A 15,452-nucleotide genomic window follows, 5' to 3' on the forward strand; every position below is an offset into this window, starting at 1 on the left:
CTGGGTCCTATGTCATTTTTTTTTTTTTTTAAGATGTTGTGGGTAGGAGTTTTAGTAATTTATTTATTTATTTTTGCTGTGTTGGGTCTTCGTTTTCTGTGTGAGGGCTTTCTCTAGTTGTGGCAAGCGGGGGCCACTCTTCATCATGGTGCGCGGGTCTCTGACTATCGCGGCCTCTCTTGTTGCGAAGCGCAGGCTCAGTAGTTGTGGCTCACGGGCCTAGTTGCTCCGCGGCATGTGGGATCCTTCCAGACCAGGACCCGAACCCATGTTCCCTGCATTAGCAGGCAGATTCTCAACCACTGTGCCACCAGGGGAGCCCCTACATCATTTTAACACGCCCTCATCATTCTTTGAGTGCTTTATTATTTCTCAATAACACAGGATAATCTGGGTTCCTCTTGCATTTACCAGCCCCAACCCTAGAATCAGCATCTCTCCTAGGAGTCTTTCTTCCTTTAGGTTCCTTTATTTAGAAACCAAGATCAGGTGCTGAGTGTGCTCATTTTTATTGGCGTGTCTACTTCTAGGCCTGCTCAGCAGATAGAGCATACAAGTGATCACAAATTCATATATATCCATCCATTTTGGTAGTGTATAATGGAACTTCCATTTGGAAGTTCCATTTGGAACTTCCATCCAGTTCCAAACCAATACCTCAGGGCTTATTCTGTTCTTTCCTTTTTCCATATATGTAACTCCCCCAAGACTAAAAAACCTCCTTCACATTATCCACAGTAAATTTTTTTTTTTTTTTTTTTTTTTTTTTTTTTTTTTTGCGGTATGCGGGCCTCTCACTGTTGTGGCCTCCCCCGTTGCGGAGCACAGGCTCCGGACACGCAGGCTCCGGACGCGCAGGCTCAGCGGCCATGGCTCACGGGCCCAGCCGCTCCGCGGCATATGGGATCCTCCCAGACCGGGGCACGAACCCGTATCCCCTGCATCGGCAGGCGGACTCTCAACCACTTGCGCCACCAGGGAGGCCCCACAGTAAATTTATTTATTGCTCAGTTCTAACATGTACAGATAATGGTTTCAGAACTGCTAACTCATAGTATTACAAAAAGCAAACCTACTAACTAGAGTTTAATATAATTCTTTTTGTGTTTATCCTGAAGGTATGTCTGTAGTCAATTCTGTGTTCAGAAGTTACTTGTCTGTATTCTTTCCCCAGCTCCCCCTGCATTGCTGTTTCCTAGTTGATTCCATCATTCTCCTATATATGGCATTTGGTTTATTTCCAATATTTTGCTATTATGAACAAGGACTTCTTTTTAACTTCTTTGTTCAATTCTGTCTCTGTGTTTGTTGTGTGCCTTGTTCCTGACAGCACACCCAGGAGGATTTGCAGCAACTGAGGTCAGACTTGGATGCTGTTTCCACGAAATGCAGCAGCTTTCTCCATCAGTCCCCATCTGGTTCGAGTGTCCCAACGCTGCGCTCAGAGCTCAATCTGCTGGTGGAGAAAATGGAGCATGTGTATGGTCTCTCCATTGTCTATTTGAACAAGTAAGTGAGCTGAGAATTTGGGTCCAGAGGGCAGTGTTTTCCATTCAGATGAAAAAAAAAGTGCCTGGAATGTTTCACGAACAGTTCAGGGAGAGTGCATCCATAAAAAGGGCTTGTACCCATAAAAAGAGACCTTGGCTTTAGTTTCAAATAACATGGAGTGGGTTCATTTGGTCTGCAATGAACAAATGCCAGGAGTATAGAAGGGGAGTTGATTTACAGTTTTAGGACTAATTTTGAACCTAATTTCTGATTGATTAGATACCTCTTTTGAAAAAGAAAAAGGGACACTAAAGAAAGAAAATTTTTCATCTAAACTAAATACTGGGCTTTGAGGGTCTTCCCTCTACCCACCCATCCCTACCCATGACCTTGAGAAGCAAGATCTTAGAGTCTTCATGGTATTGAGTGGATTTCTGGCCTCATGCCTTTTTTCCCATGAGACCACCATGTGCATGTGTGTGTATGTTTGTGTGTGTCCCAGTGCCACCCAGAGCTTCATTTTTAATTGGCTTAAATTGGCAGCACTACACCATGCTTTCTTGTTTTTATGAAACCCTGTCATTATTTAGTAATGGCGAGGTTGATCTTTTTTTTAAATAAGTTATTTATTTATTTATTTATTTATTTTGGGCTGCATTGGCTCTTCATTGCTGCGCACGGGCTTTCTCTAGTTGCGGCCAGTGGGGGCTACTCTTCGTTCTGGAGCACCGGCTTCCCACTGTGGTGGCTTCTCTTGTTGTGGAGCACAGGCTCTAGGTGTGGGCTTCGGTAGTTGTGGCGTGCAGGCTCAGTAGTTGTGGCTCGCGGGCTCTATAGCGCAGGCTCAGTAGTTGTGACGCACGGGCTTAGTTGTTCTGCGGCATGTGGGATCTTCCCGGACCAGGGCTCGAACCCGTGTCCCCTGCATTGGCAGGCAGATTCTTAACCACTGTGCCACCAAGGAATCCTGCGAAGTTGATTTTGACAGTTACATTTGGTGAATCTCTCTGTAGTGCTCCAGGTCTGTAGCTCAGCTCTTTAAATGTGTATATTAATGGAAGTGATTTTATCCTCACAGGCTAAAGACAATCAGTGTTATAGTGCGTAGCATCCAGGATGCTGAACTCTTAGTCAAAGGTTATGAAATCAAGCTGAGTCAAGAAGAAACAGTACCAGCAGATCTCTCAGCTCTGGAGTCCCATCGGTCTACGTTACAGGTTGGTTGTTCTCACTTCTTAGGTTGACTTAACATATCCATAGCTGGGGGTTAGCAGAGAAATGCAGTTTTGGATGGCATGACACTAATTTAAGTTTGCATTTGAATTAGGCAGAATATCATGCTTAAAATCTTTTTTTTTTTTTGCGGTACGCGGGCCTCTCACTGTTGTGGCCTCTCCCGTTGCGGAGCACAGGCTCCGGACGTGCAGGCTCAGTGGCCATGGCTCACAGGCCCAGCCGTTCCGCAGCATGTGGGATCTTCCTGGACCAGGGCACGAACCCGCGTCCCCTGCATTGGCAGGCAGACTCTCAACCACTGTACCACCAGGGAAGCCCTTAATATCTTTTGATGTGGGTCCAAAGAAGAAAGGATTGAGAAATATTTCTAGCTAGAAAGGGGAGATAAAGGACTATGCTTCTCTATTTATTTCTTCCTATTTCTCCCCAGTAAAGTCATAGTTTAATTGGATATAATCAGTGGTTGTGCTATAGGTTTGTAACTCACTTAGCTGTTATCTCCTTGGATTCTCACAAGCAACTCTGTGAGGTGGATAGAGAAGGGATTTTTATCTCTATTTACATATAGAATACCAAGATTCAGATTGGCTAAGTGACTTATCATGGTTTCATAGTTTATAAGCGATAGAGCCAGGTTTCAGACACAAGTTCTTTGCACATTTTCTGTACTCTACTGGCTGGCCAGTTTGTATGAGGACTGTGGAGGCATTTCTGCCACAACCAGTATAGAGTCTAGGTTTCGAATCACAGATGTAATATGGAGCTGGCTATAGACAACGTTCTTGTTTTTTACCTTAGTCTGAGTCCTTTTTTAGCATGGAATATATTTAACCTGTTGCTGTGCTTGTGTTTTTATAGCACTGGCTCAGTGATGCGAAGGACAAGAATTCAGTGCTTTCAGTCCTGGGTGAGGAAATTGCGAAGGCCAAGGTGGTGGCAGAGCAGCTGAATCGTCTGACCCCAGAGCGAAACCTGGACTTGGAACGCTATCAGGAGAAGGGCTCCCAGCTGCAGGATCGTTGGCACAGGGTCATTGCCCAGCTCGACACCCGGTAAGTAGCGGCCCCACCCTTTTCTTCTCTTAGGGTTCAGGAACCAGGTTTTAAACAAAAATAGAGTTATTTCTGTGTATGCTTGTTTAAAGGCAGGAATTCATAGGGAGGGGTAGAAATTAAGTGACAATATACCATCTGGACAACATAAGTGACAGGAGGTTGGGACCACCAACCCCAAAGCAGTCCTGAGGCTTGCTTTTGGGGTGCAGTGATGGTCCTATTAGCAGTGCTTCTCCTGTGTCCCTGGTCTTAACCCATTTAAGCCATGGTGACAGTGGTGTCTTAGAATATAGACTGGATAGGTGACTTAATGATCTTTTCTCAAGGACAAAACCTGAGTTCTAGCTCTTGTTTTACTAGCTTTGAATCTTTTTTTTTGGCCGTGCTGCACGTCATGCGGGATCTTAGTTCCCCGACCAGGGATCGAACATGCGCCTCCTTACAGTGGAAGTGCAGAGTCTCAACCACTGCCATGCCGGGGAAGTCCCTAGCTTTGAATCTTAATATGAGTTATTATTCGTAGTGGAGCTTCGTAGAATTTCTTGCTTGCTTTTCATTTGCTGATTTAGTGGTTTTTATCTGTTATTTGAAGTCCTGCTTTTGATGACTGATTTGAGTAGCAAAGATAGGAAACTACCTATCGGAGGCTAGGCTAGTTAGGAAAATATATAGGAAGAGGGGTTATAGAGACTCAAATAAGCTTGGGTTGATTCTCTATAATTGAATTACTATCCCAAGGCTAGTTAGACTAACAAAAGTGGTATAGGAAGCTGTTACTGGAATTAACAGTCAATTACTACTATTTTTTACCCACTCCACCCCTACTTTTCTCCCCAAGAAACTACAGTGATTCATAAATCATAGCTGGAGTACTCTGACAGGTACTGTGTCATCAGGAGACAAAAGTGTACAGGCAGTACTACCTTATTGGCACCCTGGTAATCCTTGGCAACATAGGTGAAAAATTTGACAAGGATTATCATGGGATGCCAGGCCCCAAAGCCGATTCCAGGCCTAGCAGGGCACGACTGGCTTCTATTCACTTTTCACCCCATAGCGTAGTGGGTAAATGCATAGCTCCCCCTCAGTGCTGCATTTGTCTTTCCTCAAAATAAAAATGTATCCTCTGTGGTTAAGCCCAACTGGGCTTGGATGGAATTGCCTCATTTACTTAATTGTATTTATACCAAGATATCTGATAGCAGTTTCCCTTTGCTTCTGCAGCCAATCTGAGCTAGAAAGTATCCAGGAAGTTCTGGGAGATTACCGAGCCTGCCATGGAACTCTCATCAAATGGATTGAGGAAACCACTGCCCAGCAGGAAATGATGAAGCCAGGCCAGGCTGAGGACAGCAGGGTGCTATCTGAGCAGCTCAGCCAGCAGACGGTGGGTGTGGCTGTAGCCGAGTGGAAGTTGCACGGGGGAAGCTAGCTCATCATAAAGAAGATGATATGCTAGCAATTAGCTTCCCTCCAATGTTAAGACATTCTGAGCTCCTTCTGAAAAGGGTTCAAGCAGGATGGTCTCTAGGTACTGGTTTTGCATTTAGGCCAGGTAGCCTATAAGGCCCCTTCCAGTCCTGAGTTTCTGTGAGTATATATTGAAAGCACTAGATGGGCAGAGTAGAATTATCTTGCTTTATTTTGTTTCTTGATATTACATTTTGTTTTGCTAGGATTAGAATATAGGGGAATGAAAACCCAGGGAAAGCTATGAGTGGAAGAAAATTATTTCATTCAAAGCAGTTTTTATTTGTTGGTATTTTGGGTTTTTTTTGGCTCCCTCACTCATTATTGAGAACTTGAGCAAATTACTTAGTCTCTTAGTATTCTACTTTTCTTAACAATAAAACGGACATAGTACATTATTTGTTCAACTGCCCTCATGCGGTTTTTGTAGTTAGGATTAAATGAAATGATACATGTAAAATACTTAGAACAATGGTTTTCAAAGTGTGGACAACCAGAGTAGCAGCATCAGCATCACTTGGGAACATGTTAGACATGTGAGTTCTCAAACCCGAACCCAGATCTATCGAATCAGAAACTCTGGAGGTGGAACCCAGCAATCTATGCTTTATCCAGTGTTCTAGGTGATTCTGATGCAGCTAAGGTTTGAACATGGTAAATGCTCAGCTGTTTCAGTGATGATAATGACAATGATAAGGTTGTGATATTTTGGTTCCCAGGAGCTGTTTGCAGAAATCGAGAGAAATCAGAAAAAACTGGACCAGTGTCAAAAATTTTCCCAGCAATACTCCACTCTTGTAAAGGTAATGCTACCGTATCCCAGAAGGAGCGTAAATCGTCTCCAGCTTAGGAAGATCTGTATGTCACTGTAGGTTTTGGTTTTGGACAAGTAAGCAGAGCTCTTCTCCATCCTTAGGTTAATGCAGATGTGTGCTTCTCATGGCCACATATTTGGAGATGCTCGGAGAGGTACCAGACATCAGCTGAGATTTGAGGAGTCTCCATTTGGATGACCCACAGGCCTCTTAAACTTAACATGTGAAAAACAGAATGTTTGGGTTTTCTTCTCAAATATGCTTCTCACTATCTTGCACATCTCAGGAAATAGTGTCACCATTTTCCTAGTTGCTGAGGCAAAAAAAACCCCCCAAGAATCATCCTTAACTCTTCTCTGTACCTTAAACTTTATGTTTAACAACAGTCTGGGAACAAGTTGGCTTCATCTTCCAGTATGCCCCGGATCTGACTACCTGTCACTGCCCCTCCCCCATTTTCCTGGCTCACATCTAAGTGAAGAATCTTCCATGGCCTACTCCAGTACTCTGCTCTGCTCTCTTGCTTCTGCTCCTGCCCCCACAAGCTATTTTCCCACACAGTAGCCAGACTCACTTTTTAAGAACATACCACACATCACAGAACCTCAGACACCATCGATTATAAGCCACATTCTTTTATGCACTACCAAAAAGGGAGAAACTCTACCAATTATGCACATGTCAAGTAAGACATATTGCAAATTTTATTTTATTTTATTTATTTTTTTCTTTTTTTGCGGTATGCGGGCCTCTCACTGTTGTGGCCTCTCCCGTTGCGGAGCACCGGCTCCGGATGCGCAGGCCCAGTGGCCATGGCTCACGGGCCCAGCTGCTCCGCGGCATGTGGGATCCCCCCAGACCGGGGCACGAACCCGCATCCCCCCCATCGGCAGGCGGACTCTCACCCACTGCGCCACCAGGGAAGCCCGCAAATTTTAGAGATACTAAAATGTGAGGGAAATGTGTACCTTACCATAGCTGAAACATGACAGATTAGATCCTGTCACTCTTCTGCTCAGAACTGTCTCATGGCTTCATATCATACTTGTGCTAAAATTTTAAATCCTTTTGTGGTTTATGAGGCTATGCAAGATCTGGCTCCCCACTCCCTATTTCTCCGATGAGGTCTTTAAAAAAAAATGACCTGAGATTCTCATATATTTATTTGTTTAATGTCTGCTCTCCCACGAGAATGTAAGTTCAAGGGGAGCAAGATTTTTTCTGACTTGTCTCCCACTATGCATGTAGCACTCAGAACAATGACAAGCACATAATCGGTGCTCAACAAATAGTTTTTTAAATGAATACATTTCTTCAGTTAATAACAGGAGACTTGGTGTCACAAAGAGTTGAGTTCACATCCTAGCTTCACCATTTTCTAGGCTTAAGACTTTGAGCAAACACTTAGCCCCTCTGAGTTTCTGTTGCTATATCTACAAAATGTGAACAGTGACTACCTCACTTGTGATTGCAAAGTGTTTGCAAAGATTAAATGAGATAATTTATACACAGGACAATGCCTCAAACTTAAAATACATTCAGTAAATGGTAGCACATGTTTTTATTATTATTAATATTTTATTGTTACTACTACTATTTTTTTTTAATAGACTGCTTATGGAACTCATTCAGTATTTTCCTCCTGTCTAGAGTTTTCAAAGTTGACAACAGAAAGCAAGACATTCTAGGCAAAAGGAACTGCATAATCAAAGGCATGGAGGAATAAAATCCAATGATTATATGAGGAAAGAGCAAATTCTAGCAATTCTGGTATAGCTAGAAGGTGTACTTTACATGAGAAACAGTGATTGTGGAAAATGAGAGGGGAGATTGGGGCCAACCTTTGAAAGGCCTTGTTCAGTTCCTTTGTCTTTACCATCTGTTCTTTTTTTTTTTTTTTAATAAGAAAGAGCTTAACGGGTTCTCAGAACTGACAGGTTATGGCCTGGGCAGCCTGAGCAAGAAGAGTGGCATCAGATAAAGCTGAATATGTATACTGAGGGCTGGCTGGGGCTCACAGGCGTTTGGATTTTATTCTAAGAACATAGAGGAGTCAGCCAAGAAGTAAAATAGTAAGAAGTTAAGATAAATAATCTGAATAACATTTTATTTTTTCATTTTTTTATTTTTTGGATTCCTTTTTTTTTTGAATTTTATTTTATTAGTTTTTTTAGACAGCAGGTTCTTACTAGTTATCCATTTTATACATATTAGTGTATATATGTCAATCCCAATCTACCATCTGTTCTTGCTCCTCAAAACATGGTCTGTGAACCAAGAGCATCGACATCACCTGGTAACTAGTCAGAAATGCAGAATCTTCAGCCTGCTGAATCAGGATCTGCATTTTAAGAGGATCCCCAGGTGAATGTTGCTATTTGAGATCTTCTCTAGGTCACTGAGAATTTTCAAACAGGAATGAAGTGGTCACCTTTTTGACTTAGAAAAGTTATGCTAGTAGCAGGACAGAAAATAAATTGGAGGTGAGACTCTAAGCAGGAGAGTAAGAGGCTATTGCACTGTCATATGAGCTATGAAGAGGGCCTGGACCAAGGCAGCACTCTCAGGATTGCAGAGGAAGTGACAAGATAGCATGGTGACATGAGAAGAGCATTGGTTTAGGGACAGAAGACAGATTCCAATCCTGACTGTTGCTCACCCACTGAGTTAATTAGGGAAGCTCACTTCCTGTCTCCTGACCTCAGTTGCCCCATGTGTGAGATGAAAGGATGGGGTCAGCACACAACAAACTGCAAATTCAGGAGCAGCAAACTGTGACCCATAGGCCCAATCCAGCCTGCACACCTATTTTATATGGCCCATGAGAAATGCCTATAAAAAATCAGAAGAATAATACCTCACAACATAAGAAAGTTATATGAACTTCAGCTTTCAGTGTCTCTAAGTCATGTTTTATCATAATACAGCCATGCTCTTTCATTTACTTACTTTCTGTGGCTGCTTTCACTTGCAGTGGCAGAGGTGAGTAGCCATGACTGAGATAGTACAACTTTGAGGAAAAGTTTGCTAACCTCTATTCTAAAGGATCGTCAAAATGCCTTTCACCATTGACATGCTGTGATGCTACTGCATGCAAGTGTGAGCTATAAGCCCTGTGTAAATGTAGTTCAATATCTTCTTCCCCCAGGACTATGAATTGCAACTGATGACATACAAGGCCTTTGTGGAATCACAGCAGAAATCCCCGGGCAAGCGCCGTCGCATGCCTTCCTCTTCAGATGCCATCACGCAAGAGGTGAAAGGGTGGGGCAAGGACTTGTGCCGCTGTCCTCCCTCAAGGAAAGATTCGTTCATCGAGGCCTTACAGTTTGATTACTGTCAAGCGTGTGACTTCATGAAAACTTCCTCTTATTGTCAACTATTTAAATTGACTTTTCTGGCAGATAACTTACCTAAATTGTTTTTTTTTTTTTTTTTGAACCGTAGTTCATGGACTTAAGGACTCGCTACACAGCATTGGTGACATTAACAACTCAGCACGTGAAGTACATCAGTGATGCACTCAGGCGGCTGGAGGAGGAGGAGGTGAGGGCAACTGGGTCCTAAATCATCTTGAAAGTAGAATGAAAAATCTTGAACCTCATCTGTCAAGATTTAAAATGCACACACAGCCAGCCGATGTCCATTGTTCACAGTAGTCATGTTCTATGAAGGCACTGTACACACTGCACCAGCAAATTCTTTCTTTTTTTTTAACATCCTTATTGAAGTATAATTGCTTTACAATGTTGTGTTAGTTTCTGCTTTATAACAAAGTGAATCAGCTATACATATACATATATCCCCATATCCCCTCCCTCTTGCGTCTCCCTCCCACCCTCCCTATCCCACCCCTCTAGGTGGTCACAAAGCACCGAGCTGATCTCCCTTGTACCAGCAAATTCTGGATTCATGCATCCAGGGGAACACAGGGTTAGGTTCCTGCCAGCTTCTGGTCACATCACAACATTTTTGTCAACGGATAATGCACAACCTGGTTTTATGTGTGTTTTTGTTTAAAAACACATTTTAAAATATATCTTATTGATTCACTAACATTGAACTCATGGCCTAGAGCAATATAACTCACACCTGAACAAAGCTTATTAAGCGCATTTTCTCCATAAGGCACAACACAGCCTTCTAGTGAATAATGAGGACTGACTGTCTTGTCTGACACTCCCACCTCCAAGTATCTTTATTACAGAAACATTATAAGCATGAAGAAAGGGATATGAACAAAGATCCTTAATAAAGCATAACTTGTTAAAGAGAAATAGTGGATGGGCTTCCCTGGTGGCGCAGTGGTTGAGAGTCCGCCTGCCGATGCAGGGGACACAGGTTCGTGCCCCGGTCTGGGAAGATCCCACATGCCACGGAGCGGCTGGGCCTGTGAACCATGGCTGCTGAGCCTGCACGTCCGGAGCCTGTGCTCCACAACGGGAGAGGCCACAACAGTGAGAAGCCCGCGTACCGCAAAAAAAAAAAAAAAAAGAGAGAAATAGTGGAAATATCCAAATTCCATATGATGGAATGCTATGAAGCTGTTAAAAATAATGTAATAGATTTAAATGAACCAACAAGAAAAGATATTTATAATATATTTTTTGAGGAAAAAAGCAAGTTGAAATACTATATATAATTATGATTTCAGTAATAACAAAACTGTGTGTACCACAAAGGGACAATATGGGCATACAAACAAGTTTAGAAATATATATACCAAATTCCTGGGGAAATGAGATTAAAGGAACATATATTATGAATTTCAGATTGTTGGAATTTGTTGTAATGAGTATGCAGTCTTTCTGTAATTATGAAGATCTTCTATGTCTTTGCAAAATAAGTTTCCACATATTCAATAACATTTATAAAAGAAATGCTGTTGGAAACATTAACCCATACCAACTTTTGCCCATGTAAATTAGCAAAAGACTTCCTTTCTATCAGTACCTACCTCATTTAATCTCTGTAGATGTCCATCTCTTCATCTGTAAATCTAAGAATTATGAACATAAGTAAGATGCTATATGTGAAGGGCTTTTTAATTTATTTATTTTATTTTATTTATTTTTGGCTGTGTTGGGTCTTTGTTGCTGTGCGTGGGCTTTCTCTAGTTTCAGCGAGCGGGGGCTGCTCTTCATTGCGGTATGCGGGCTTCTCATTGCGGTGGCCTCTCTTGTTGTGGAGCACAGGCTCTAGGCGCACGGGCTTCAGTAACTGTGGCTCGCGGGCTCAGCAGTTGTGGCTCGCAGGCTTAATTGCTCCACAGCATGTGGGATCTTCCCAGACCAGGGCTGGAACCCACGTCCCCTGTGCATTGGCATGTGGATTCTTAACCACTGTGCCACCAGGGAAGCCCGTGAAGGGCTCTTTAAAATCAGTAAATAATTATTGACTACCCATCACATACAAAAACAGCATGCTTTTTTAGAAAAGTGCTAACCTAGATATAATGAATTTAGCTATTAGTATCACCCAGGCACTGGTGAGCGATGCTGTAGGCTGAGTAAATTATATTTAACTTGGGGTTATTTTAGCTATGATTTAGGTAACATTCATGTCTTTGTTTTAGGAACTCTGAATCAGGCTGGTGTAGTAAGACATTGGCCAAGATACTGATTTTCTATTTCCTCTTCTAGAAAGTGGTAGAAGAAGAAAAACAGGAACATGTGGAGAAGGTTAAAGAACTTTTGGGCTGGGTGTCTACCCTAGCAAAAAATACACAAAGCAAAGCTACCTCATCCCAGACCAAAGAATCAACAGACATTGAAAAAGCTATTTTAGAACAGCAGGTGAGTAGAAGGTCCATCTGTCACTTCCTGGGTAGCATAATATGTGATTACTCATTAAGTGGAATAATATGCCACATATGGGCCACCCAGGAACGATTATGATCTCAATAAGTGTTAACTTCCAAGACTTAAAGAAACTTAAGACGTCATCTTATTTGTACTTCTGCTTTCTAGATCACTGTATATAGTGGTAATAATCATCTTACCTAAGCTAAGTTTTTCCCTAGGATTTTATTTTAAGTTATTTCAAATGATTTTTGGTTCTTTAATATCTTGGGTTCTGAAACTTTTTTCTTCTACTGCATAGGTTCTGGCAGAGGAGCTAACAACCAAGAGGGAACAAGTCTCTGAGGCCATTAAAACTTCACAGATCTTCTTGGCCAAGCATGGTCATAAGTGAGTATTAAATGAGAGATTACAGCACATCTGGGGGAACTGGATCTACCTGGCTAAAACTTCAGGTCATGATCAGAATTTGGGCTGGAGAATTCAGGGTGGCAAGAGCCAGATTATGAAGAGCCTTGTAGTTCATCCTGAGGAGTCTGCATTCTACCTGTTGGCTATGGGGAAAGATTTTAAACATGATTGGACTTTGTTGATAAAGGTTTCTAGAACAGTTTTATAGAGAATGGATAGACATGGGACAAGAGTAGAGGCCTGAGAGACCAGTTAAGAGGCTGTTCTGATAATATAGGCAAGAAACGATGAGAGATGGAGAGGGGACAAAGATTCAAAAGATAGTATGGATAATGAACTTATAGGATTTGGTGACCAATGAAAATTATCAGATATAACTCCCAGGTTTCTGGCTTAGGCCACTGGGTATTTGGTGATGCTGCTAACCAAGACAGAGAATACAGGAGAAAGCATGGGTTGAGGAAGAAAGAGGCAGCTATAGTTTCAGACATTATGAATGTGAAGAACCCACAGGACATCAGAGGGTAAAATTCCAGTATGTATTTGGAAGTACCTGATACACTATTTATGCCTTATGTAGTTCCACTAAAGTTGTCCAGTGGGCAGCTTTATGTGTAAATTTAGAATTAATGAGAGACGTTTGAAGTGACAGAGATTTGAGTCATCAGCATAGAAGAAACCATGACTGGATTAGCTTACAAGGGTTCAAGGGCTTCTCGGCCTATAAAGGAAGCCTTAGAGAAGTAAGAGGAAATTATGAGTGATACCTTAGAACCCAAGAGAAACAGGGCTCCAAAAAGAAGGGAGTGGTCAAAAGTCAAGAAAAGTTAAGACTGAGACTTGGCTATTAAATTTGGTGAGTTGGCAGCTTTTGGTGTCTCTGGTGAAAAGCTGGGGGATGAGTCTGATTTAGAGTAATGGGGAGCACGTGAGGCGTGGAAGGTAGTGATGATGAAATTAGACTACTCTTCCAAGGAGCTTGGCCATGGGAAAGGAGAGAAATAATACAGCAAATACTTAGAGCAGAATTTATGATCAAGAAAAGGTTTTGTTTTGTTAAAAGATCGGGGAGACTTAACTGTGTTTATGGACTGAGTCTCAAGGACCAAAAGGGAGAGAGAAATTGAAGTCATAGGAGAGGGGTTGCAAAGGATGTAGGAGAGGACAAAATTTATCCATGGATAGAAAGTATGACCTTAAACAGGAGTTGAGACACCTTTTCCTCTGAGGTGTGAGGAAAAGGAGATTAGGAAAGGTATGGATACAGATAAATATGCCAGAAGTGAAGTCAGAAAGTGAGAGAATTAGTGCCCAGTGGTCTGTATTTTCTCTTTGAAATAGGGAGAGAGGTTGTTTGCTGCAAGTTAGAGTGGGAGCCTCCAAGAGGATTGTCAGGAAGCACGGAAGTCCAGTAGAGCTTAGAAACTAGGAAGACCTCTTCTGTCGATAACATGGTTTTGGAATCCCCCCACTAGATAGACTTAGGCTGCATGTGGGAACAGAGAAGTCCAGGGGTTTGGTTGATCTGGGACTGGAGTCTTGTTAGTGAGGAGAGAGTGCAAAGATAATAGGGACTAATTGAGATGGTGGCCTGTGGGTCTGGACTCCAAAGAGAAGAAACTGAAGATAATGGAGAGGACTGATGGATTAAGAGAGGTGGAGGAGTCAAGGAAGGTTTGGGAAATCTCAGTAAGCTGATGGATGCTTGTAAGATGAATCACAGGATTCAGTCTCAGAAACACCATGTAGAATGAGAAAAGGAATTCAAGATAGTGATAGCTTCTGGGGAGAGAGGGATAGGAACAGGGTTGGTGACAGATACACATGGGACTTTAATTCTATCAGTAATGTCTTATGTCTAAGAAAAGGATCTGAAGAAAATTTGGTAAAATACTACAGTAAAATTTGGTAAAGTTGGATAGTTGGGTAATGAGAGTATATTTTATTCTTCTCTTTTGTCTCTTTAAGATATTTTGTTTTTAAAAGAGAAGAGCTGTAGGAGTAAAGAAGGAAAACTAGCCAGGTAGGATTATAATCAGAAGTTACAATCCGAGAGTAGATTCTTGAAGTTTAAAATTTCAGAAGTGGACGGTCCTTGCACACAGGGGAACAAGGTCTTGAGGAAAGGAGTGCTTGATGTGCTGCCGCCATTTCTTCCACCTTCAGTTTCTGCGCCTTTCGCAGGGCTTCTGACAGCGCTACGTTGGGACAAAGCATTCAGAGGTTCACAACCTCTGATCCATAGGAGCCACTGTGAGGAGGGTCCAGGGAAGAATTTATCATTTTCAGTGGAAAACAAATGGCGGTTACTAGCTATGATCACTTTGTACTTTGGGTCTGACTTGCTGCACCTTTCTATATAGTAAGATACCAACTGCTTAAAAAATAATCCATGAGACGGATACGAAGAGGAGCATTTTAAGATGTACAGTCTCTTTGGAAAAAGGATCAAACTCTTGAACTCAGCATCCTAGATATGTTTATAAATAAATTCCTGGCATAAATCCTTAAAAAAATAAAATTTCAGAAGTGGAATAATTTTAGATGATGGTAGCATCCAAGTTTGCCATGTGTGGGTGGGGCTGAAGTGGCGTGGAGCGCATTTGCATTGAGAAGGTCGCAGAACTACAAGCATTGGGTGTTAGATAATTGGTGACATGAGCATTGACATAACCAAGAATCATGACTTGGTTTGAGATAGACAGGAAAACTGTGAACTGGATGCCAAAGTGTTCAATGAGTATGGAAGAGTGACCAGATGATCCATCATGAACAGTGATGAAGAAGAATACTATCCAAGGTGGAGAAGTCATTTTGAAGCAATAGAGAAGAGTTTGGGGAAAGGTTTTTCTCTAAAAGAGCTTTCATGCTTCATCTTCCAGGCTCTCAGAAAAAGAGAAGGAACAGATATCTGAGCAATTGAATGCCCTGAATAAGGCTTACCATGACCTTTGTGATGGTTCAGCAAACCAGCTTCAGCAGCTTCAGAGCCAGCTGGCCCAGCAGACAGAACAAAAGGTACTTTTAGTTTTCTCTCCAAATGTTGGAAGGGTACCTTTTGAACGGTATGAAGGCAGCTTTGCTGATTGGGAGTCATGATCACTAGCTTTCCATGACCAGTGTGACTTAATTTTTAACCTCACTGTAGCAGCCATATGTCTCGTGTTTCTTTA

At 42.1% G+C, this 15,452-nt stretch overlaps 1 protein-coding gene and 1 pseudogene across 19 annotated transcripts in view; both read left to right on the top strand.

The window, feature by feature from the left end:
• Window positions 1-15,452, top strand: part of MACF1 (microtubule actin crosslinking factor 1) — a 330,003-nt gene that overhangs the window by 178,837 nt on the left and 135,714 nt on the right. For all 19 annotated transcript variants that reach the window (XM_060089544.1, XM_060089550.1, XM_060089543.1 and 16 more), the window contains 10 exons: window positions 1,331-1,509; window positions 2,570-2,708; window positions 3,586-3,779; window positions 5,007-5,169; window positions 5,972-6,055; window positions 9,216-9,323; window positions 9,515-9,613; window positions 11,710-11,862; window positions 12,170-12,258; window positions 15,162-15,297. In XM_060089544.1, coding sequence (XP_059945527.1) covers window positions 1,331-1,509; window positions 2,570-2,708; window positions 3,586-3,779; window positions 5,007-5,169; window positions 5,972-6,055; window positions 9,216-9,323; window positions 9,515-9,613; window positions 11,710-11,862; window positions 12,170-12,258; window positions 15,162-15,297 — 1,344 coding nt within the window. The remainder of the gene's footprint in view (window positions 1-1,330; window positions 1,510-2,569; window positions 2,709-3,585; window positions 3,780-5,006; window positions 5,170-5,971; window positions 6,056-9,215; window positions 9,324-9,514; window positions 9,614-11,709; window positions 11,863-12,169; window positions 12,259-15,161; window positions 15,298-15,452) is intronic.
• Window positions 12,772-14,668, top strand: LOC132483447 (cytochrome c oxidase subunit 7C, mitochondrial-like; annotated as a pseudogene).

Source organism: Mesoplodon densirostris, chromosome 2 (assembly GCF_025265405.1).
Source record: "Mesoplodon densirostris isolate mMesDen1 chromosome 2, mMesDen1 primary haplotype, whole genome shotgun sequence".
In the NCBI taxonomy this organism is placed as follows: domain Eukaryota; kingdom Metazoa; phylum Chordata; class Mammalia; order Artiodactyla; family Ziphiidae; genus Mesoplodon; species Mesoplodon densirostris.